The 26,532-nt window shown below is 38.5% G+C and overlaps 1 protein-coding gene and 1 long non-coding RNA gene across 2 annotated transcripts; both read left to right on the forward strand.

The window, feature by feature from the left end:
• The first annotated feature begins 9,877 nt into the window (after window positions 1-9,877).
• Window positions 9,878-17,832, forward strand: LOC309478601. The gene is made up of 2 exons (XR_014199053.1): window positions 9,878-10,343; window positions 16,913-17,832. It is a non-coding gene; the product is annotated as an uncharacterized lncRNA (long non-coding RNA).
• A 359-nt stretch (window positions 17,833-18,191) lies between these two features.
• ccr6b (chemokine (C-C motif) receptor 6b) lies at window positions 18,192-23,998 on the forward strand. Its single transcript, XM_082143002.1, has 2 exons — window positions 18,192-18,347; window positions 22,575-23,998. Exon 2 carries the CDS (start codon window positions 22,590-22,592, stop codon window positions 23,658-23,660), a length of 1,071 nt encoding a protein of 356 aa, XP_081999128.1. The 5' UTR covers window positions 18,192-18,347; window positions 22,575-22,589; the 3' UTR covers window positions 23,661-23,998.
• Window positions 23,999-26,532: the final 2,534 nt, after the last annotated feature.

Here is a 26,532-nt window from a genome sequence, read left to right on the forward strand (position 1 = left end):
GGGAATCGTGGGAAACTGGAGGGACTGATATACACACAAATCAAAGCAGTTTACAGTTGAAATTAACACAAGTGGCAGTACAACACCAACAACTTTTATTCCTTTTCACACTAATTATAATTACAGGGTCCGATTATTGATTAATAAAGACAACATGGTTATTTGCACATTACTATGTCATGAGCTCAAAACACTTTTACCATAGTACATGATTTGTAAATATGTGCATTTCTGATGTAGTTAACTAGCTTGTTACATGTAGTTCACCTGGAACAGCATTGCACTTGTGCTTGGAAACGAGTCCTGGTGTTACACCAAATTCTGTGACCCATTGAATAAATAATGACTGTAATAGACACTGTTGCCAAACTAACCCTAATCCCAACACTAACCCTTATCCTACCATCACTACAGTGCAGCCTACTATACTTATACGGTCACATAATTCGATGGGTCACAGAATTTGGTCTGACACCGAAAACACGAGTCACAATAAAATAACTCAAACACTTGTAGAAGTAACTTGAAATGGCATGGTTGCTTCAACAAATGTGTGTTATCTCACATTTGCTTTTGTCAACACTATCGGTTATGTTTAGTGTGGGGTATGCGTACTCCTGGGGGTACACAATCAAAATTCAGAGTTTTGCCGTTCATTTGATTCTAACGCACCTTAAAATAACAGGCAAAATACCACCTCTAGTGTAAAAACATAGTGTAAAACATTGCCAGATTCACATTCATCTGTTTCAGATAAAACTGAAAATGCTTTTTAATGCCACTCACTGGACATTTCGCTTTCGAAAGTGTCGCAAAATGTTCAAGAAGCAACATAATAGGCTCGTTTGAGATCTGCACCGAACCGATCGATGCATGCTGATGAGAAAAGTGCCCGAATGTGGAGGGAATGATGTAAGGAAAGAAAATGAGGATGGAGGAATCAAAGGAAAGCTTATTTGTACATTGGTATATTCTTGTCTACTCAAGCATCAATTCAAAGCATCATCAACAGCGTTCAAGTGATCTACCTTTATGTTGTTAAAGTTTGGTCAAGAGCTACTGAGAAGCACCCTATTTCTCTCACCCGACACCGTTGAACAAGGGTACGATGGGAAAAAAACTTGCTGACGACATAGCTTAATGGCTGTTCAGCAAACCTAGTACAGCTGGGGAGAGTTAATGTATGAGATCTCTCCCGAACCAATCTGCCTCTTTGAATCAGACCCCTTGGTGGGGGATAAAGAGGAGGAGGAAGATGATGACACTACTGTCCATCTCTTGGAATAGGATATGGAGGAAGATGAAGAGTATCCAAGAGTGTAGAATAGCAAGAGGTAGGCTCATGCTGTTAAGTGTACTGCACGTGTTAAGTGTATTATTTACATTGCAATACCCATGAATGAAAACACCTGCCATGTCTATCGGCTCGCTTTCGGGTTAAACTTTCCGCGACTGGGTTATAGGTTGCCAGGTTGAGGTCACAAACGGGTTGAAATTGTATATGGTGTGTGGATTGTGTGAATATAATGCATTTAATACAAGATCTGGCAACTGGTCAACATTAGACAAACATATTGGTCCGATTATTCATAAAGGAGTTTGGGCCATGCAAATTACGGGAGTTTCCCGAGAGAAATAACAAACTGGGAGGGGTCCAGGAGATAGGGCTAAAAAAACGGGAGAAACCCGGGTAAAACGGGAGTGTTGACAGGTAGCCTATGTCGCAGATGCGCACTGTTTCTGAGACAAGCCTTTCTCTCCGAGAGTGCTCTTTAAAGGTTTCTCTAGGTTGGATGTGCATAATATGTAGGAGTTAGGGATATCCAACCTCTAACCCTTATCTCCATCCCATTCTGGATTCTGGAACCTCAACAAACACCTCAGAAAAGCACAAGTTCAAAATTATAATGCTAAGGCCTGGTTTCACAGACAGGGCTTAGGATTAAGCCAGTATTAGGCTTTAGTTAAATAAGAACATTTCATTAGCTTTTATAAACATGCCTTATAAAAAAAACATTACTGGTGTACATCTTGAGATGAAACAATGGCCCTGATATGTTTTAAGATATCTCAGTGCAAGTTGCTTTTCGTTAAATCAGCTCAAACACGCATTTTCGTCTGGGACTAACTTAAGTCTGTGAAACCAGGGGTAAGAGTGCTATCTCACTTTATTCATCCCATAAACTGTTTTATGTCAGTTGATCTGAAGGATTCATATTTTCACATAAGCATCTATGGATAATCTATATATAAGCATCACACAGAAAATTCCTCAGGTTTGCCCATCAAGGCACAGCCTACAAATGTTTGACTGTTCAGCAAATGTGTTGAAGCTGCTCTGACACCGCTGAGAATGAGTGTCAGCTTATCTGGACGATATGCTGCTCTGTGCTGTCACACAAAAGATTGCAGAGATAGATATGAATATGTTAATGTCTCATTTAGAGAACCCAGGATTCAACATAAACGAGATGAAAAGCTGCTTGGTGCCCCACAAGAGATAATCTAGGTCTCAGACTGAACTCAGACCTTTATCAATCATACTAATCATACTTATCTGACCGTTATCAGTTTGTAGCAGTAAATGAAGAAATGTCTTCATGTTCAGTTCAGTATGGCGTACCACAAGGCTCAGTGCTAGGACCATTGCTGTTCACTCTGTACATGCTACCCTTGGGAGATATCATTAGGAAGCATGGAATTAGTTTTCACTGTTATGCTGATGATACTGAGCTCTATATTTCTTCACGCCCTGACGAAACTTACCAAGTCACAAAATTAACCGAATGTATAGCAGATATAAAAATTTGGACGACTAGTAATTTCCTACTACTTAATTCTGAAAAAAAAAACAGAGATTATAATTATTGGACAAAAAACTTCTTCAAGTAATAATCTAGAATACTGTCTAACACTTGATGGCTGCTCTGTCAAGTCTTCGTCGTCGGTTAGGAACCTGGGTGTGCTCTTTGATACCAATCTTTCATTTGAAAGTCACGTGTCTAGTATCTGTAAAACTGCATTTTTCCATCTTAAGAATATATCTAAATTACGTCATATGCTCTCATTGACAAATGCAGAACAATTAGTCCATGCGTTCATGACATCAAGGCTAGATTATTGTAATGCTATTATGGGTGGTTGCTCTGCATGCTTAATAAACAAACTACAGCTGGTCCAAAACGCAGCAGCTCGAGTTCTTACCAGAACCAGGAAGTATGACCATATTAGCCCAGTTCTGTCAACACTGCATTGGCTCCCTATTAAACATCGTATAAATTGAAAAATATTGCTGATTACTTACAAAGCACTAAATGGTTTAGCTCTGCAGTACTTGAGCGAGCTCTTAACGCATTATAGTCCTTCACGTCTATTGCGATCTCAAAATTCCGGCCAGTTGATAATACCTAGAATATCAAAATCGACTGCTGGCGGTAGATCCTTTTCCTATTTAGCACCAAAACTTTGGAACAGTCTTCCTAACATTGTCCGGGAAGCAGACACACTCTGTCAGTTCAAAGCTAGACTAAAAACACATCTCTTTGACCTAGCATACACATAACACATTATAGATTTTTATAATTCAATGTTAGGCTGCATAGATTAGATCAGCCGGAACCGGGAACACTTCCCATAAATCCTGATGTACTTGTTACATCATAAGAAGAATGGCGTCTACGCTAATATTAGTCTCTCTGTTTATCCCGAGGATTACCGCAGTCCGCCGGATCCAGGCTGTATCCAGATCTGATGAAGGACCTGCGCCTGGACGCGACGACAGCGCAGTCCTGAAATGTCAACTAGGCTCTTTCCTGTGAAGGCCTTCCTCCCCTCCCTTTACCTATCTACAGATAAAGCGTTGTCAGGATAATTCCGGTTCGCGTGGCTATGTGGAAGTGATACAAATTCTGTATTATTCATTTTAAGGCCAGACGAGTTGTATGTTGAGGGTTGATTTATGTAGGGAAGGACTACACGCCTGCGCACATATATTCAAACACGCATACCTATAGATTGAACTCGTAATACGCATGTGCGCATCGGCGTTCTCACTGGTTCGCGTTTTTGAAGTTTGCGCAGAAAGAACTTAAGAGTTTTCTGTTAAAGCGGTGTTGTGTTAGCGGCCCCAAAGTTAATAACTAATGATCATTGCGACGGAAGTGAATCAATCAAACTAACTTTAGCTGGACAATAACTTTATTCTAGAGCTGCTATAAAGCCAAAACACTTTACTTTAATGTCCTATTATCAATGTAAAGCTGCTTTGGAACAATCTCCATTGTTAAAAGCGCTATATAAATGAAGGTGACTTGACTTGACTTGACTATCAACAGGCCTCGACAGTCTCAGTAATTCCATTAGGATTGTTGCAAATTGTCATGATTCCTGTCTTGTGTTATCCTGTCATTTTTTTTTGTTGCATTTTCTAAAGAATAAGCAGAAGCTTATGCCACCATGAAGTGACACTTTGTAAAGCTGTACAGCAAGAATCCTGAAGGAAGAACTATTTGATGCAGGCTTGCCACTTAAAGGGATACTCCACTTTTTTTGGAAATAGGCTCATTTTACAACTCCCCCAGAGTTAAACAGTTGAGTTTTACCGTTTTCGAATCCATTCAGCCGATCTCCGGGTCTGGGGGTCCCACTTTTAGCATAGCTTTAGCCTGGGAAAACCCAGACTACTTCCGGCGAATTTTAATTCTCTCTCCAGGATAGTCTGGAGAAGAGCCCATTGAAACTCATTTCTGTGCCGCCGAAATCGCGGCACCAATCAGAAACGTTTGGGGAGGGATTTACATGATGACGACAGCGCAGCAACGCTGAAGGAGATTTCATTACAAAGATGGATGCCGCCGTGGAACATCACTCGTTCGAATCATAGACAGTATATAAACGAATCAGTTATCGCGTCTGTTTTGAGCGATTTAAACTTACCGTTTTCGTTAAAACCGGAGCAAAGAAACTCGAAGCATACGTCATCTCCTTCATCGATCTGATCGCAAAGACCCGCCCTCCTTAGTTACTGTCGCTATGCCCGACAAGCTACGCTGCTCTCACGCCACACCATGTTCTCACGCAGTGAAAAATACATCGCGGAGCAGAGAGGAGACTGACAACACGCTGACAGACAGGACAGACCAGGTTACTTTTCTGTTACTTTTGATATTAAACATATTAAACAAAGTCTCACTTTTCAAATTTGGTCATTTTTTAAAAGAAATTGAAACGATACATACCGTTTTGTGGCTCTTTAATGTGTCTGACAGATCGCTGTAGAGCATCAGTTAAAGCTGCTCGTGAACCAATCATCACTTCCTTCTAGTTCATTTATAGCATCAAATAAACATGAATGAACATGGGAAGGATTGTTGTTTTAACCACGGAAAGACGTCAGTACACTCCGTTATTCATGTTCAAATCCTCCCATGTTAATCTGCTATCTCTCCAAAGAGTATAGAAGTTAACGTTACTTCTATACTCTTTGATCTCTCCTGACTGCTTTGTCAGACAAAATGGCGGATGGCGGATTATGATTGGTTATATCGCCTGTCAATCAAGCTCCCTGCGAAGGGAGCTACGTCGGTTGGTGACGCCCCTTTGGAAATGAATTGTCTACATAGCTTCCCCAGACCCTACACTCAGTTTCAACTGAGAAGGGTCTGGTTTTAACCAGGCTAGCATAGCTTAGCATAATGAATTGAACCGGACAAGACCATTGGCATCTCTCTCAAAAAAATGAACAAAGAGTTTCGATATTTTTCCTATTTAAAACTTGACTCTTCTGTAGTTGCATCGTGTACTAAGACCGAGGGAAAATGAAAAGTTGCGATTTTCTAGGCTGATATGGCTAGGAACTATACTCTCATTCCTGCGTAATAATCAAGAAACTTTGCTGCAGTACCATGAGTCCAGCAGGCGTAATGATATGACGCAGCACCTGATAATAGTCCCCAGCTCAGTAGCCTATTATCAGGCGGCATGCGCTGCGTCATATCATTACGCGTGCTTCACCCATGGTACGGCAGCAAAGTTTCTTGATTATTACGCAGGAATGAGAGTATAGTTCCTAGCCATATCAGCCTAGAAAATCGCAACTTTTCATTTTCCGTCGGTCTTAGTACACGATGCAACTACAAAAGAGTCAAGTTTTAAATAGGAAAAATATCGAAACTCTTTGTTAATTTTTTTGAGAGAGATGCCAATGGTCTTGTCCGGTTCAATTCATTATGCTAAGCTATGCTAAAAGTGAGACCCCCAGACCCGGAGATCGGCTGAATGGATTCGAAAACGGTAAAACTCAACTGTTTAACTCTGGGGGAGTTGTAAAATGAGCCTATTTCCCAAAAAAGTGGAGTATCCCTTTAAGGAAATGTTTCATTATGTTTTATTTAGGTATGAAAATGTACACATCAGAAGAAAAGTTAATACCATAGCATGATGAAATGTCAAACACCTACACAAGCCTACAGATATCAACACGAATGGCCTTTGCTCATTACAATGCAACAAAACAACATAATACAGAGTAACAATATAATATATAGGCCTAGTTTATTTCCACATATCGTTTCAAATTGTTATTAATTTACCACAGTACTGTTGTAATAGTGGAATACTCTATTCAACATAATTTCATAAAGTCTATAATAAAATCATCAGGCCCCACTGATGAAACATGAGCAAAATGAATTTCTGCAGAAAGAATAGTTATTCTTGTTGTATCATGATCCGTCCATCATGCATCTGTGTTCCTCCCTCTACCTCCCCCACATATATTAAACTAATGTAAGGTTATTCTTACCTTTAGGTAAGAGTGATTTAAGGGTTCATTAAGACCAAAACTGTAAAAGTCCTTAAAGGATCATGAAACCCCAAGACATTTTTTGACATGTGAACAGATATGTACAGGCTGCACATCACTAAAAATACTAAAAGCACTTAAATACATTTTATCCATAAGTGGAAATTGGTTATTTTAAAAAAAATTGGAGAAATTTCATTCTTCTGGGTTGAAGTTTTTTGTACATATTTAGAGCTCTAAACATGAACCAACACCGTGTATGCGCACATATTTCATAACGTCTTCTTCAAATGAAATAAATGTTCAAATTAGGACAGCAGTAGTGTCACAACTGATGTGGTAGTAGTGATGTTATGTATGACACTGAAGCTTCGATGTGCGTATCACACATGCAACTACCCTGGTAAACCACAAGTTGAATTTGCTCAGCGAGTTACTCTGGTGTCGAGTAACAATGCTCATTAAATATGCCCCTTGATCTGAGCTGCACCAATCACATCGGGTTATCTGATATAGGCGGGCCAGAGGCGAGCTAAACAGATGACGACAGTGCTGTGACGTCGAGTCATTAGTAAACATTGCAAGATGCCAATGGATGAACACCAGTTGTTTAAAACGGCTTTGGTCGCTACAATGAACGAGTTAGACTTGGCTTTTTAGCTAAAAGAGGAAGAGAAGAATAACACGAAATAACACGAAAATAATACATGGAGGAAGGCAGTGAGAATAATCTCACATAAAGACGAGAACCGACAATGAACTGAAAGAAACGGGGTATAAATACACAGGGAACTTAATGACAGACAGCTGAACATAATTAGTAACCAAGGAGACTAACTAGCAGGTGATGAAGACTGAACTGAAGCACACGAAACCAACACACAGAAATGAAAACGACACAACATAATAATGACAAGTAGCCTACGTCTGATCATGATGAACGTGATGACACAAATTATTTCTGATACACAGAAGACAATGATGTAGACCAAAATTTCAAAGAGGAATGGACAAAAAAGTAACTATACCTTTATTCTTTCTGATGTGTCGTTTGTTCAGAGACTGCAGTGCTCGTAAATGTAGTGGGAGTTTGTTGTATGTCATATAGGCTTTTTTTTTTTTTTTTAAATACATTAAGGTGCCCTCATTTGTTTTATTATTTTAATATTAATTTTGCTGAGTAATGAGTGTGTTGTAGGTCTGTGTTTTATTGGTTATTGTCTCCCCTCTTCCTGCCCTCTACACTCCCACTATTCAACAGCTTTAAACACCCATTTATTGAGTCTTTTTCAACTCTGAGGTGTGAACACCAGGATAAAACAGGGGCCTTTTTATGACACTTTTAAAAATGTATCCTTCCAGTTTAGGTGATTAAAGAGGGCACATAACTGCATAGTGTGGTCCATATGGTGCTGGTTCCCTGTCTGAGGAACAAAATTTCCTGTGCTGGATCCATTTGTGGTCGAGTCTTCTAGAGGGAACTCAAAAACAAAGGAGAACTGGATTCAAACACAGAGAACAGAGAGCCAGGAACAGAATGATCACAGGACTAATCAACAGGAAGAACTACAAAAGATTCCAAAACATGGCAAAGTACAGGACATTACGAAAAGTCCACACAAGACCAGGGGAGCACAGGCCGGGATCATTGAAATTGCATACTCTCAGATACTTATTCTTAATAAGTAATGACTTCACAATGTGTGTAGTATTAATGTAATCTGGACGTACTACATTGTTGTAAGGGTGACAAGACACTTATCTCATGAGACACGAGGTTGGGTTCACGTGAACGAGACGAGAAGAGAAGAGATTTTTGTACATTATTATAGAAATCCATGACAAAATTCATGACTGGAAAAATAGTCTGCATGTGCATTTTGAAATGTTTTAACTAATAATTTATTTTATATTATATGATTTAAAATATAGATCATATGATTTCACATGAGTCTCTTCAGGCCTTACTGTACATGAATAATGAGCTTGCAGATCTTCTTATTGAGGCTGTGTGTGACCTTGTATTTAAACTCTTCCACAAATTGAACATAGAAAAAAAAAACAGTTTATTAATAAAATACAGTATAAATAACAAAAATAAATAACAGTTTTTTTTAAGTGCAAACAATAAGTGCAAGTTCAAAGTGCTCTCTCAATATTCAAAGTGCAAACAGAGACCAAAACAGAGACCAGAGCCACAATTACACAGTCCAGAGATGGGTCTGATATTGGGAGATAGTCTATTGTATACTATTCAGCATAATTTGCGCACTTGTTTTACTTTCACTTTCGGATTGTGTGTAGCGAGCAGCGGTGCTGAGCGCGCATTATACAAGATAAGACATTTATCAGATGCTTAGGCTCTGTTGCGCAATGAATCATCTCGTCTCTCATCACGCGATCCGTGAACTGTACTCCTGCTGCACTGTACTGTGTGTGGACTGCAACTCGCGCTGGATGAGCAGAGCAGACGTTTACAATAGATTACATTGGTTTTTATTTTGATAAAAACAGCAAAACGACAGTGCAGGCAGTGACGCGATGGGCACCGTAATAGGCTTGTTTGAGATGCGCTTGCCTCGCCTGAAATGTATGCGAGAGTAGGCGGCTGCAGTGAGAGGAGGAGTGAAAAAAGCGCAGGCAAGCCGGACAGTTCTCTCTTCTCATAGTGGATCAGACACAGATGAGATCAAAGATGGATATCGCGGGATTGACGCTCGTGCATAGTGTTGCTAATAAACTGGATGTAATTCAAGTTCTGTTGCTTTTATATGAAAATAAATAAATTGAACAAGACACCCAAAGTACTTGTTATTTAATTCCATTCCAAATACATGTTTATCAATCTTTTTTCTTTCTTTAATACAGACATAGGCTATGTGTTTTTATTTATTAAATTTTTTTTATAAAAATTGAATTGCATAACCCAAAGAGATCGCACTGTCAGATAGTTTGGGAATATTCGCACATAATTTATACACATAAAACATGATATCAGAGTTTTAAAATCAAACATTTTAAAAGAGAACAATACATCACAGTTGTTTAAAACAATGAGCATTAAGCTGTGTCGTTTCCCATTGTGCTTTTGATCAGCGCAGTCAGTGGAGAGCAACTGCGCTTGACTGCAGAATCCGACACGTCCGCCTTGCGCTCGCGAGAGATTTTTGACAGTCAGCATGACATCAGAGCAAGGCGGACCGCACTCGGACACATTTCTAACCGGCATGCATCTCGCGCTGATAACCGGTGATCGGTTCTGCAAAGATTTTGCTCATCTCAAACAAGCCTAATGTAATGTAAATGTAGCGGTGGCATATTCTGTTGATTTCACCCACACGCTCCGTCATGGCGATATCGCGAGACAGCTTTTCACTCGATGAGAAATCTGGTCACATTTTAGTCTCACGAGCATGAGAACTCGTCACACCAGCGTCAGTTGCATTGCTTCACTGCCATTCACAAATCCTCTCCTGTCGCCTCATGGGACAGTAATCGGATGCACACTTCAGAATCTGTCCGGAAGCAGTAGGTCATCCAGGTACTTTTCACCTACTCTTTTATGACATTTACATTGAACATTTAATCATTTAACAGATGCTTTTATCCAAAGTGACTTACAACTGAGGAGAACAATAGAAGCAATCAGACCAGCAAGAGGGCAACAGTATACAAGTGCTGTAACAAGTCTCAGTTAGTCTAGTACAGTTAAAACAGCTTTTTTTTTTTTTTTTTTTTTTTTTTAAACAAATAGAATAGAATTGGCAAGTACTAGTATTAATTGGTCAGGTGCTGACGAAAAAGTTGTTTCTTTAGACATTTTTTTAAAATGGATAAAGACTCAGCTGCACAAATTGAGATAGACAGGTCATTCCTCCAGCAGGGAACAGTCCAGGGAAAGGTCTGTGTGAGTGATTTTGTGCCTCTATGGGATGATGGCACAACAAGCCGTCTTTCACTTGCAGAATGCAAGCTTCTTAAGTCTGAACTAGCAAGTTTAGGTATATTGGTGCAGACCCAGTGGTTGTCTTGTAGGCAAACATCAGTGCCTTGAATTTGATGCGAGAGGCTATTGGCAGTCAGTGCAAACTGATGACGAGAGGTGTAACGTGGGCTTTCTTCGGCTCGTTGAAGACCACCCTCGCTGTTGCATTCTGGATCAGTTGCAAAGGCCTAATAGTACATGCCGGAAGGCCAGCTAAGACAGCATTGCAATAATCCAGTCTGGATAGAACAAGAGCTTGGACACGAAGTTGTGTAGCTTGCTCTGATAGGAAGGGTCTGATTTTCCTGATGTTGTATAAAGCAAATCTGCAGTACCGGGCCGTTGTAATAATATGGTCTGTGAAGCTTAGCTGATCATCAATAACAACTCCAAGATTCCTGGTTGTCCTGGAAGGAGTTATGGATGATGAACCTTACTGAATGGAGAAGTTGTGCTGAAGTGTTGGGATGGCTGAGACCACAAGCAGCTCTGTCTTAGGAAGGGTGAGTTGTAAGGTGATGGTCCTTCATCCAGCAAGAAATGTCTGTCAGGCAGGCTGAGATGTGCACAGCTACTGTTTTTCGTCTACTGTATAGTAAAGTATGTGATTTTTAAATGCTGCCATTGTTTCTCTGTATAATATAATATAATATAATATAATATAATATAATATAATATAATATAATATAATATAACAATATATGAAGAGTTCAGATGCAAAAGCCTCTAAATGCCATCTGAAATTTTCTTATAGAATGATCATTTTTATCAAGCTCGTATATTTAAGTTCAGTAATTTCACTTAAATGACAATTAATAGGTAATCTTCATTGCCATTTAAGTGAAATTATTGAATTTAAATATACGAGCTTGATAAAAATGATCATTCTATAAGAAAATTTCAGATGGCATTTAGAGGCTTTTGCATCTGAACTCTTCATATGTATCCCTGTACAAAGTTTTGAAAGGTGTTTGTTGAGGTCAGCTGATCCATGTCTCCTCCAGGGTTATTAGAGTTAATACTAAAACTGAAACTAAAACTAAAACCATAAAAAAAATGTGTTGCTTGAAATAAAAAAAAAATGTTAACTGAAATGAAATAAAATAAAAGATAAAACTTATTTAAACATTTAGTTTAACTTGATGTACTAAAATAACTAAAACTTTCAATTTTTTTATAAAAACGATGTAGTTTGACGGAACGGCTGCCTCTCCCTTGCAATCAGCGCCACCCCGTCCCTTAACTCGCCGCCCTTCGCCAGGTTCCTGTGGGTGGGTTGTGGGTGTGATTGGAGAGGAGGGGCGCTGAAGAGGAGAATTGGCGGCGTGTGAAGCTAGCCCTGTGTCTCAATGTCCATACTATCCTTCCTAAACAGTATGTGAGATTAAAATAAGTGTGTCCCAAAGCATAGTATGTTGAAAAGAGTATGCCAGAAGTCCCCGGATGGTCTACTATTTCCGGTGGTTTTTCGAAGTGTGGATCCGTGCACACTCTAAAGTCTAATATTACCCACAACCCACTGCGCTTTGGAGGAGGAACTACAAACATGAGTAAAAAGTGTTAAAAAAAACGACAAAACATGGCGCATATGCGCAACCAGTGGTGAGAGGTTTAGATAAAGGTTTGAGTGACTAATCAAAGTTTAACCTGATACAAAAGTATGTTTTTAATGTTATCCGTGTGCAACAGTTATCCTGTTACAGGGGTGAAATTGTGCATCCTGGCCTCAAGAGAGCAACAAAGAGAGGAAATGGTTTTAAGTTTGCAGGTAGCATAGAGAAAGAGAGATGGAAGCATGGTGATGGAATGGGTTGAATGAGGGTGAAAAAAGGCTGGAATCACATTGTGTTTAAGGATGTTTGCTGAGAAGCTCGCAGAGAAGCTCACAGATGACTCTGTAATGGGGCTTTAGAGGAGAAAAGAGAGTTGTGATGATATCTACTTCTTACCTGTGTTAGATTACGCCGTGTAGTATCCGTGACTTTGCCTTCCAGTATCGTGCTTTGTGTCTCAGATATAGGAGGGACATGCCTGAAAAGGAAGTCATCCAAGCTATCCTAAGGAACTGCAACCCAAGGCTAGCCAGTTTGCTTCGAGGAACAGTGAAGAGTGTGGGTGAACTGGTAAGGATTAGAAACCCAGATTGAAAGGGACTTTGAGGAATCAAAAAAATATTGGAGCAGCATAAATTCAGAATCCCAAAGGAAAAAGAATCAGCACGTACAATTTCCATCCATCAATGGCAAGTAGTAATAACATACAGTCTGAACCATTTGTTACCCAGCCCAGTAAACAAGAGATGAGGATGCTTACCCTGGCTGTTCTTCTACATGGCCGATATTTCCATGATATGCTTGACACTGGGAGTACATGCTCCTTGATCCAAGAGTCCTGTTGGAGGCAGTTGGAGTCTAAGCAGAAGTTGAAATCTAGTGGAGGACAGATGTTTTTACTAGCAAATAGACAAGTTCAGACTGCATTAGGACATTCAGACTGGGAGTGTGAGGTGTTTGGACAAAAGTTCATGGTCACTTTATATGTGATGAAGGATTCTGATTTGACATTCCCTCTCATTTTGGGAATGGAGTTTTTGATGTTTTCTGGGATCATTTTGGATTTCTCTAGATCTCAGTATATCCTACCCACAGCTTCAGATGACAAAGATCAAGTCTATCCATTTGTTACCAAAGAATCATGTTGCCCACCTCGCCTAAACTTTTACCTTGCCGTACCTCTTCCTCCAGACACCATAGAGACTAACCAGTTGATCCATCAACTTGTGCAAGCAGCTGACACCACCAACGAGTATAAGGTTTTGTGGCAAGGGGTCATGAGAGAATGGCCAACGGTGTGCACCACTGCCATTGGGCATATTAAGATTGTGAGGCATTCCATCATCACACATAATGAAGTTCCCATCAGGAAAAGGCTGTATCGGGTTTCAAGAGAAAGACAACAGATTATAGATCATGAAAGTTCAAGAGATGCTGGCTAAAGGTATTATTTGTCCATCTGTCTCTCCTTGGGCCTCTCCTGTAGTGCTGGTGCCAAAGAAAGAAGGAAGTACATGATTCTGTATTGACCACAGCCGTCTAAATGCAAAGACTTACCTGGACTGCCATCCAATGCCTCAAATCCTAGAGATCCTAGAATCACTGCATGAAGCCACAGTGTTCAGCACCTTGGATCTGAAAAGTGGATACAAAAGTGGATACAGATGGATATGGATTCAGTCAGTATTTCAAAGACAGCATTCGTTACATCCTCAGGGTTTTATGAATTCCTCCGTCTTTCTTTTGGTCTGAAAAACTCCACTGCCTCTTTCCAAAGGTTGATGGAGTTTGTGTTGAAAGAATTAAAAGGGGAGTGCTGTTTCGTCTACGTAGACAACATTGCTGTTTATTCTAAGGGTGAAGAAGAACATCTAGAACACCTCTCACAAGTCTTCAGCTGTCTTCAGAAAGCAAGTTTGAACGCTTGACCTCAAGAAATGCAACCTGGTTCAGAGATCCCTTCAGAGATAAGGTGTGAAGACGGATCCCGAAAAGGTGAGAGCTGTGAGGGAGTTCCCAACCCCTCAGACACTCAAAGATGTACAGAGATTTCTTGGCCTAGCTGGACGGTATCAGCGATTCATCCCTGGTTTCGCTGAGAGAGCCGCACCTTTGCATGCCTTGAAATGAAACTGGGTCTGGCCTAAACTTGAGTGTCAGAAATCTTTTGACGACATAAAGCAATCACTTACCAGAGCTCCAGTGTTGAGTCCTCCTGAATTCTACAGACCATTCAGAGTTCAGACCGATGCTAGCCAAGTGGATCTCGGAGCCGTGTTGACCCAGGAGTATGAAGGCGAGGAACATGTTGTAGCATATGCATCCAGATTACTACATGGAAAAGCATAAGAGTGTCTGAAAAGGAGTGTCTCGCCTGAGACACTCTGAATCAAATAGTCTTTTAAAAGTATTTATTCCTGCAAGAAGGCCCAGTCGCCACATAGGAGTTACGCTATATGGTGAGTGAGCCAAAAGTCAGGAAGAGCTGGGCAGCCTTTTATACTGGTTTCAAGGTCTTATCAAGAGGTTTCTTTTTTCGGTCCAAATAAGGAGCAGACGTTTCTAGTCGACACTAGGACCATCCAATTTAGATGCACTCTGACTTCTAGGGTCAAAGGTCCCTTCCCAGCTGTTCCCAAAGTGCCTCACTCCTGCACGTTCACAGATATTCAAAGACAAATATATCTCTTGTTCAAATACCACAATAGAACAATATAAACATGTGACTCAAACTACTTTGTAATATCTACTAAAGATCAATGAACATGCCGCAATCTGGTAATATCACCTCAAATTGGCTGTGTCCTTTCAAAAATACATTACACCATTGAAAATAGTGTACCAAGCCAGCAGCAGGGACATTAGTTTCAGTTAGTCATTCCGACACGTTTCTGGGAGGAAATTTTGAAGTTTGCTCACGATAGTCCTAGTATACAGAAAGATGTCTGGAAATATTGTAGAGACTGCCAAGAATGCAAACAATACAAACCCTCAATCACTAAATTGTCTGGACAGTTACAGTCAACCCCAGTTGGTGGAGCCTGGGCATATGCTGGGTGTAGATTTTATGGGACCATTTCCCAGAGGTACTAAACAAGATGAATATCTATTTGTGGTGGTGGACTACTGCTCCAAATGGGTGGAAATGTTCCCAATGCAGACAGCTAAAGCATCACAAGTGGCAAGTATCTTGGTTAAGGAGATCTTTACTCGCTGGGGTACCCCTGTCTACCTTGTGTCCGATTGAGGGGCTCAATTTACATCTCGTCTTCTCAGTCTATCAACAATGGGGAGTAGTTCAAAAGCTGACCACCGCTTCTGACTGAGCAGATCAACCGTACTCTGAAAACGATGATGGCATCTTATGTGAAAGATCACCATCTTTCCAGATCCAGATGGTGATCCAGATGGTGATGGTTTCCAGAATTCAGATTTGCCATAAACTCCACTTGGCAAGAAAGTACAGGATGTACTCCAGCAGAGATTACTCTTGGGCGTCCTCTCAAGGTTCCTCTTGAAAGAGCAATACCAATACCACCTCACCCTGACAGCCCTACCTATAAGATATTGGAGAAACAACGAAAGCTTGTGGAAACCGTGAAAGAGAAATTATTTTCCAGTGGAATTATTTGAAGTTATTGAATATCTTCACTGCCCGCTGGGACATTGCAAAGACTGGGACTTTCTACAACATTCAGATAAGAAGATTTGCATTACAGACTGTATTTCTTTTCTCATACTGCAGTTACACCTTCCGTACCTCATTTTGCCTGTTTTTGTTTATTTGTGTTGCAGTGGTTTGGGGAGTATTGTTACATTATCCTGGGTATTCCATCAAGAAAAAGCCATATTGTCTGTAGCAAGACTTTATTATTTTGGGTTTGATTTGTTTATTTGTTTGTTTCCAGTATTGAGCTTGGTATTTGTAATGCTGTCTTGGGTTTCATCAGTATTTTTATTGGTATCTTATTGGTATCATTCAGTTTCAATATATACTATTTGTTTTCACTCCCTTATTGAGACTCTTAGTTATTTTTAACACAACTATTGGCAAAAGTGAATTCCCCTTTTTATGTAACTTATAGTCTATGAAACAAAAAGGTGAGACGAGTTGATCATCCCATTTGTTATTTTTCAAAGAAATTTAACAAGCACCAGGTCAACTATTCAACCATTGAAAAAGAGGCTCTAGCTTAGCTATTGGCACTCCAGAATTTTGAAGTTTATGTTGGATCTACGGCATATCCAGTGATCGTGTACACTGACCATAATCCCTTAACCTTCCTGTGCCGAATGTATAATCAGAATCAAAGGTTAATGGTGGGCTCTGATAGTCCAAAATTACAACATTGAAATTCGGCACAAGCGAAGCTCTGAGAACGTAGTAGCCGATACGCTTTCAAGGATTTACAATTTTTTTGTTTGTTTGTTTGTTTGTTTGTGGATATTGTATGACAAACATAATATCATGTTTGTTTTTTTTAGGGTGGGGATGTTACGTGCTCAGATGATATGGTGTTCGGTTGTTTTTTTATTTTACTTTCACTTTCTCCGCTATCCTCTCTCTCTTAGGGCGGTGCTGTTGGCTGTCAATCATCATTTCAACAGTTACACCTGAATGGTCATCCCTGTTATAAAAGTGACGCAGACCGGAAGCGGGGGAGAGAGAAGGAGGGAGTTGATTCGTTTTGTTTGGCCACGCTGGGTTGTTGATGTGTTTTGTTTTTGTTTTCTGATTCTTTGTTTAATCTTTTCAATTGTTTTAATTAACAGTTTGTTTTCTCTCAGTGATTTGTTGTTTTCTAAGCATGTAAAAACTTTAGGTCTTTATGTTTTCTTTGGTTTACAGCCGACCAGGGAGTAGTGACCAGGGAAGCATGTCACGTGACTTCCATTTTTTGCAACATCTCTAGGGAAACACGTTGTTAAAACATTAGGTAAGGAGCGGGTGCCACTATTGTATGTTTTGAGTTTTAAGTAGTATAGTTTAGGTAGGGCGTGTTGAACGTCGAAGATGTTTTTTGTATCTTTTCTTTTTGAATTAGTAGCTTATTGGGAAGGGGAGATAGTTATACTGTGGGTTTTGTTTTATTTATTTATTTGATTTAGCCCCGCTCAGGTTCCTTCTCCCTGGGTATGGTATTTTTGTTAGTCTTTGAGTTATCATATTGTGAATAAATGTATTATTGTTCTTCAATTTAAACTCCATTTTGTTCCTGTGTTCTTTTGCACCAGCGCCTTAAACACGTACCTGGGTTAAAACGATCTGGGAAAATATTAATTTATTTTATGTTGTGTTTCCTCATGCCCTTAGCGACTTTAGGGACGTAACACAGACTTTACCTGGACTCATCCCATCTGTTCACTACCCATCCTTCACAATTCCCTGCCACGATGAGGACACCAGATCGCCTTTTGTTTTAACACTTTATTTCCCCCATTTTTGGACATTTTATGTTTATTTACTTTAATAAATACACCACCTGACATCACTCCCACTGTGTCTGTCATTTGCTGCTCGTGCCACAGTACATATTTTTTTTATATTTAAAAATAAAATAAAACAACAACAAAATGAAAATTGTAAAACATTCAAAATATTAATAAAAAATATCTCAATGATACTAAAATAACACTGGCATTGTCTACTTATAGAGATTACAGTAGCAGTGTAATATGACAGACTTGCAAATACATTTCAGAGATCAAAGCTTTCCATGTGGGCTTAAAAGTCAAATTAACTTTCTCATTGGTGTAGGTGGAAGAAAATGACATAAAAAAGAAGCTTTATCAGATAGCAGAACCATGGAAACAACTGAGACATTTTATCAAAGCTGTGTTTGTGACAATACCACATGATCTCACATATGGGCCGGTCTATACAAACATAAAGGAAAGGCAAGGGGAACTCAACACTGAAGCAGGTGCATCACAGTTCAACTGGTCGTGAATTATTCCTCTCATCTCAAATCAGTCAGAAGAACTTTAAAGAAGAGGCCGCTTTGAGGTACAGTTTTTTAAACACAGACATTCATTTGATAAAAGTGTATTTGTTCACAGTAGATTATACACAAATGTGCTATTAGGAATGTGGGGAAAATGTGCTTTTATTCAAATGAAAGTTTGGACATATTTATATAGCAGTTCATATAGTATCAAAGCAGCTTCACATTAATACACAGGGAAAAAAACTGTGTTAATGTTTTACAATTCATCAATTATTAATAAAAACTGCTGTACAGCAGCTCTACAGAAAACGATAGAGCATAATTCAGCTCAAGTTAGTTCAATAACAATGTCGATGTTGCAAAGTTAGTGTCATTCTCATCTGATAGTGTCAGTGCAGTTAAATCGATAATATAAGTGAATATTTGTTGTCTTTTAAACAGCAATTTCTGGCTATGCTTTATGCTTAAATACTGTACTTTGGGATAAATTGTCCTTGGGCATGGGTTTCTTAACAAAACGAATACTTAATTTCCCCTTTATTACTATGTTTTAATGAACAAGTTGGAGTGAGTATTACTTAAAACGTAAAATGTTTTACTTAAAAAGAAGAAGTAGCATTCAGAATGTGCATAAATATACCTGTAGTACTGTGTATTTCTGATATGCTCCTTAAACAAGACACATTTTAAACAAGGACACAAACATCTTTCATTTTTCGTAATTATGACTGTGGTGTCATTATCTTATCTGATATCTATACAGATGCAAACATGATGCAGAAATATTTGCATAGCTTCCCTCTCACACGCAATTAGGCAAAATGTGTTATCCCTCGTGTAAAAAGTTTACTGTACTTTAAATAGTACTATGGTAGTAAACGTAAAAGTACCGTACTACGGAAATAATGTACTGTTCTCTATAATGTTTCAAGTGATTTCCCCAAATTCATCTGAAAATGAAACTTTTAATGAATTCTGCAGTCTCAAAATTATTCGACCCCTTCATGGCAAGCATTTTTATTACTAAGTAGTAATTACAAAAGTACACCCTTTTGCTGTTATAATATAATAATAATAATAATAATAATAAACTTTAATATTCTATAGCGCCTTTAAAAGTCACATCTCAAAGCTCTTCACAAAAATAAGAAAAATATAAGAAATACAATAATATAAAAGAAATGCATTCATAAAAGTGAAGTACATTCATATATACAATACAAAAATAAGTATTGTTAATATAATATGTTATCAAAACAATTCAATAAAAATAGTATACCAAAAATAGTTAGAAGTAATCAAATAAAAGCCATAAAAAAGTATCAGAGGGCAGAGAGCTCCATAATTTTGGAGCAAATTAAGAGAAAGTCATATCATCCATATATCTTAAACGAGTTGGTGGGACACTTAAATGACCAGCTTCGGAGATTAAGAGTTCTGACAGATACCATGCAAAGCCTTATACTGTAGGTAAGCATGAGAATTTTAAAATCAACACGAAGCCAGTGTAAGGACTCCAAAATAGGAGTGATGTGATGATCACTTGTCCTGGTCCTAGTCAGGATTCTGATGGCAGATTTTTTTTACAAACTTTTAGCTTTTGAAACCCCAGCCAGAAGAGCATTGCCATAATCAGTGCAATAATATAGAATAATGTTAATTAACTTTTCAGCCACCCAAATGACAACATAGGACACAGTCTGGCAATGTTTCTAAGGTGAAAAAAATATGTTTTGACAGTATTCTGTAAATGAGGATCAAATGTTAAATTAATATCAAATATCACCCCCCTATTTTTATCTAATTTTTTATATATCGCTTGGAACTCTAAGATTGAGCCATCCACATTTAAAGTTAAAGACCCAGCTTTACGTCAGCTGGTGGGGTGAACCAATGAACCTCAGTCTTATCACTGTTTAGACAAAGAAAATTTTGAGACATCGATTAAAAAAAAAAAAAATCTACATTGAGACCGAAAGGCAACTGCCATATTATCATCAGGTTTTGAATGTATGTAAATCTGGGTGTCATCTGCATAAGAATGAAAGTTAAGACCAATCTTAAAAGTTGACCAAGTGACCAAATGTAGATGCAGAAGAGTAAAGGGCCCAGAATTGATCCCTGAGGAACACCAGATTTCACCACACCAACCTCAGACCTGCAACCACCCATAGTAACAAACTGCTTTCGATCTGAAAGGTATGACTTAAACCAGTTTAGTGCAGTATCAGAAACACCAAAGACAGTCTCTAAACGGATGATCAAAAAAGAGTGATCTACAGTGTCAAAAGCGGCCCTGAGATCAAGGAGAGTCAAAATTGAAAGACAACCAGAGTACAAAGCAATTAACAAATCATTTGTGATCCGATCATAATCATTTTGTCAAATCATACCTCAACTAATGCAGTTTCAGTGCGGTGGACTTTACGGAAGCCAGATTGAAGGGCCAAGGAAGCAAAACATGATTGAAACAGACAAGTCGGTATAGGATCAACAATGGAAGTGGCAGCTTTCATTTGTGAAATCTCATTGCTAAGAGAATGAAAGTCCAGTGTGGAGACATTTGAAAGAGAGCTACCAGAAAAATCTGAAATATTTAAAGAAGAAACAGATGAAGTAGTAATAGTGATAATGCATTTACAAATACACTCAATCTCCGAGCTGAAGAAATCAAGAAAGGTGAGTTGAAGCAGGGACATTAGAGAGACTGTAACATTTGAGCAGCGTGTTAATGCAATGAAACTATTCTTTGATTATTTACAATTATCTGTGAAAAGTAATCAGACCTCGCCGATACAATCTCAACCTTATATTCCAGTAAGTGGTCTTTCCAGGCTTGGTGATGAACAGTCAGGCCAGACACACGCAACCTACGCTCCATTTTATGACAAGATGTCTTCATTGCACGCAGGTCGTCATTATACCCGAGAGCAGAACGTACAAAGGAAACAGATCGAGATTTTAAAGGAGCAAATGAGTTCAGGCCAGTCAAGAGAACAGAATTTAACATAGAAACTTTGTCCTCCAATGCATCAGATACAGGAAAACAACTTAAAGAAGAGTCAATAAAATCAGTGAAATCAGAGGGCTCAATAGATCTAGGAAATGTTTGTGTCAAGCAGTTCCATATTAAAAAAGATAGGCAGATGATCAGACAGCCCTAAATCAGAGGTGGACAACTGGGACACAAATGAACCATTAGAAATCCTAAAGTCTATAGTGCGGCCTGTCTTATGTGTAGGACAGTCCATGAGCTGGTTCAAATCATCTCCAATATAGACAAAAAGTCGTTTGTTAGTCTTTTTTGTCCATGTGGATATTAAAATCACCCAAGTTCTGATAAAAAGTCTTTATTTGTCTTTGGAGGCCTGTAGACTTGTAGCAATGTAGTAGTGAGGGGCACAGAGACACTCAGAACAAGACATTCGAATGTATTAACCCGAGAAACAGCCACAGTACTCATACTGTATTGTTGATTATGCAACACAATGATACCCCCACCTTTACCAGAAGGTTGCAGGAGATCAAATAATCCACATTTGGCAGGAAGGTACGAGGTCCCAATAACGCTCAGAGATAAAAGCAATAATCCAACTGGTGAAGCATGATTCATTTTGAGACTGCAGAAGTCATTAAAAGTTGAATTTGGGGAAACCACTTGAAACATTTGTTGTGTTGGGCTATTCCAATTACTATTGTTTGATCTGATCATCGCAAACAGCTGAAAGTCTGTACATTTGGCCAATAAACCTGATTTGCAATGGGGGTTGAATAATTACAACTGTACTTAAGTGTGAACTGCATGTAAATTTCAATTAAATGAAAATGACCCACTTAAGTACATCTTTATATGCAATTTCATAATTACAACTACGGTTCTCTAAATATGGTTAAAGTGTAGTGCCGAATGTCAGACAAGCATTGATGGTAAACTAAAATAAACAAAAAATGTATGTAGTTTCTATGTAATGTATGTTAGTAAACACAGCAATGTACTTCTTTATTCACTGATTATTAAAACAGTGATTTAAAATGTACTTCAAAGTAAATCTTTTAATTTGACATTGCAAAGTGGACCTTGTGTAAGAAACAACCGTGAAAGTGTACTCTCTTTAAGTGGCCTTTTATTACATTAATGTTATATGCAAGTACAGTAAAGATTTAAAGTGCCCATTCGAAACAATTAAGGCACGAGCTTCTGTCTGAAATGCAAAAGTTGTCATAGTACTGTGTGGTTTCCATGATGCTCTTTTTAATTTCACTCCATCTGTCTCTTTCCTCTCAAGGTCAATCGTACAGATATGAATTTTGACATGGATGAAGACTCTTCTTATTATTATGATAATTATTACGACGAAGCAGTGCCTTGTAACCTGACGGGGTACAACAAGGATGAAGGGATCATCCAAACGTACATCTACTCCCTGATCTGTGCTCTCGGCCTGGTGGGCAACGTTTTGGTCCTCGTAACGTACGCCTTCTACAGGAAAGCCAAAACCATGACCGATATCTTCCTGGTTAACGTGGCATTGGCGGATCTCCTCTTCGTCGTGGCCCTTCCGCTGATCATATACAACGAACAGTACAGTTGGAGCATGGGCACGTGGGCCTGTAAGCTGCTGAGAGCCGCCTACAGCATTAACGTGTACAGTAGCACGCTCCTGCTAGCCTGCATTAGCGGCGACCGCTACATCTCCATCGTCAAAGCCACACGATCCATCCGGATTCGATCGCAAGCTCGAGCGTACAGCCGCATCATCTGCGTGGCCATATGGCTGCTTGCATTCATTTTGTCTTCGCCTACGTTCATGTATTACCAGATGGAACAGAACGAATGCATCAACATCTTTGAGAAACCCCAAACCGCCATGCTAATGAAGATCCTGATTCCCAGCATGCAGATGCTCATCGGGTTCTTGCTGCCGTTGATGGTCATGATATTCTGCTACTCGTGGACCATTGCGACGCTGCTCAAAGCAAAAACCTTCCATAAGCACAAGGCGGTCCGAGTGGTTCTGGCCGTGGTCTCGGTTTTTGTCCTCTGCCATCTGCCTTACAACGTGGCGCTCCTCGTCTACATCAGTAAACTGTTCACTGAGAGATCCTGCAAGGAGGAACAGCTGACTCTGATGACACTGTCCATCAGCAGGAGCATAGCTTACCTTCACTGCTGTTTAAATCCCATTCTGTACGCCTTCATCGGGGTTAAATTCAGGAGCCACTTCTGTCAGATCCTGCAGGACTTGCGGTGCCTGGGGAAACGGTACATTTACTCGGGACGCTCCTCTCAGCAGACCTCTGACCTGTACGTATCGGCTATGAAAACCGTTGTTGAAAACAATCATGACAACCAATCGTCATTTTCAATGTGACGTAACATTTTCGAGTGATTTCTGTGTGGATGTTCTCAAGAAAGCAGTGAATGATTCTGTGTATGATTTACCAAGTACTGTTATATGCTATATGTTTTGGTAACACTGTACAATAAGGTCCCATTAGTTAATGCATTAACTAACATTACCTAACAATGAGCAATACATTTGCTACAGTAAGGGATTATTTACATCCAAGAATATGTTTAATAATCTGTTAATGTTCTATTCATTGTTAGGTTCAGGTTCATAATAATATTAACATACAACCGTTGATTTTAAAATAATGCATTAGTAAATGTTGCAAGTAACATGAACTAAGATTAAGAAGTGTTTTGTCATTGGCAAAATGTTGTGATGTTTTCTTCATTGTCTTATTCAAATGTGTTTAACAGTAACTTGACTGTGGGCCGACTTCTACAGCCCATGTCTGATTTGCAAGGCAAATGCTTACCAGCCTTGTCAACAATGTGGTATTAAACCATATGAGTCTGTAGCTTGTAAATGGCTCAATATAATATATTATTGCAATGTACAAAACAAGCTTTAACAAGAAAACCAAAACATTTAAACATGATTAACCCTAAAGCCTAATGTACCATATTCGATACTCACATTTCTAAGGCCTGTAAAATGATCAACATGATCAAAACTTTGCATCTACTACATGCCTTCTGTCGTCTGATTGATAGTTTATACTTTTTATATAGTTTAGTTGTACAAACGTGCTCATGTACACTTGAACACGCACACGTTGTACACTTTGGCTCTTGCTTCACATGTCTTCTGCTGTGAAATCTGCACTGATTTTTATGAAAATGAAAATAACTTTTATATTGTTAGTAATATTTCAAGATGAACTCTTACTGGACTGAAGCAACTCAGGTTTACTTGATCTATGCATATTTTATTTATTTTTTATAAAAATCATGTTCAAATGTGAGTGTCAAATATGATCATCAGGCTTTTGAGGAAGGTTTATTTGTTCATCTCTCAATTATCATTGTATTACATTACATTATACTGTATGTTTTAAAACTGCAGAGCTTTGATTATAAAAATAAGCATTTCAATTTCATCTTACTAAGACATATTATTGGCAGATATAGAGTGACAGCTGATATTTATATGCACTGTTATAAAGATCTCATTGATTTACATTACAAGTATCAGAATTTCATCTTACATTTTGTCTGTATAAATATCAGTATCTGCACCAAATTGCAAATTTTTGTTCAGTTTGAGCCTGTGTTTTTTGAGCCGTGTTTTTTCCTCCTCGAGTTTGAGCTCCATATTCTCACTAAAAAAAAAAACTAAAAAAAACCATGCATTTTTAAATATATTTTGTCTAAAGGTTTTAATAAAATGTTCAATTTAAAAAAGATGACTATTATTTCTGACTATTATTGCCTGAGTTGTTGACTCAACAATAAAGTTTCACTGTGTATAATCATGAAACTGTGAAAGTGCTCTATGAGATCTGATGGACAGGTTTGTGAAATCGATTACCTATCGGACTAAATAAATAAATTAGTAAATTTGACATATATTTAAGACCAAAATCATTTTCCAAAATTAGTTTTCAAAATCTGACCTTTGACCTTTTTTAGGGTGCCGTTATTTATAACTGACTTATTAGAGTAAATCATTTTTTGACAAATTGTCTGAAACTTCACACACTTTCAAATGCGCTTTATACTGTCTGAAAAGTATTGAAAAAGTCAATACTTGCATTTTATTTTTGTTTAAAAAAATTTATAATAATACTATATTTAATTTGGAACTTATGTGAAAATGTCAAAATCTTGACACAAATTCATGTGCAACTTCACTGCCTGGAAAGTAGTGAAACAAGTGTTTCAAAAAACAGAAAAAAAAAATAAGAAAAAAACCTTTAACATTGTTCCAAATCAATGATTGTAGCACAAGTGATAATCAGCAAGACTCTTCTCTTTCAGCGTAGCCCACACGTTCCTCACGTAACTCGATTTTGACCTATTTAGATGTACAATGCTATATCTTTTTTTTGTTCAAAATGAATTTATATGTATTTCCCAATCTATAATGAACTCACAATAGAGTCTTGACAGGATGTGACCTATATGTGCTAATGTCTCCTTCACTTCCTTGTTGCCAAAAATGTCAAGCACATGGCTAATGGATTTTAATTTTATTACCAGAGGCGGATGTCATATGATAATGATAAACAGTATATTTTGGTGCAATAATGCATGAATACTATTATTGTTTTTGTTTTTTATTGCATTTTCTCTGCGGCATTTATAAATGACGATCCACCATATAGAGTAAACAGGGTTGTATTTTATAGCATTGTATACTTGAGAGCTAGTTTTTGAAGCTTCGACTCTTCCTCTGGAGTCTTAGACAGGGACTTTTGGCCTTGTGGTCAGAAAGGAGGCCTTTATATCTATTCATATCTTCACAAAGTGTGGATAGGGGCCAATGACACACTTCTTCTTCCTCTGAATATAAATGTAAATGCACGGGTTTACTGAAAGTAGTGGGATGATTATCTAAATCTAACTAACTGGGTCAGAGAGCAATAAACCTGTATACAGAAAAGCAAATAAACATGACTTGAAACTCGAATAACATCATAACCATGAAAGCAGGAAATATCATAGGATGAAAACCCGACTGGAGAAAGAGGCTTTTCAACCGTCGCTACAAAACACAAGTTCTCTTTTCAGTTTATTAATCTATTTAAATGCAATACATTTCCTCATACTACAAACAACACTGAATTTGCATACACACACACGGCATCGTAAAGCCCCTAAATGGACAAGTTCACCAACCAGCTTTTATTAACATTAAGTTTCTAGGTGAAAGTCTCTTCTGCTCACCAAGG

The sequence above is a fragment of the Leuciscus leuciscus genome (assembly GCF_965113295.1).
Source record: "Leuciscus leuciscus genome assembly, chromosome: 17".
Taxonomy (NCBI): Eukaryota; Metazoa; Chordata; class Actinopteri; order Cypriniformes; family Leuciscidae; genus Leuciscus; species Leuciscus leuciscus.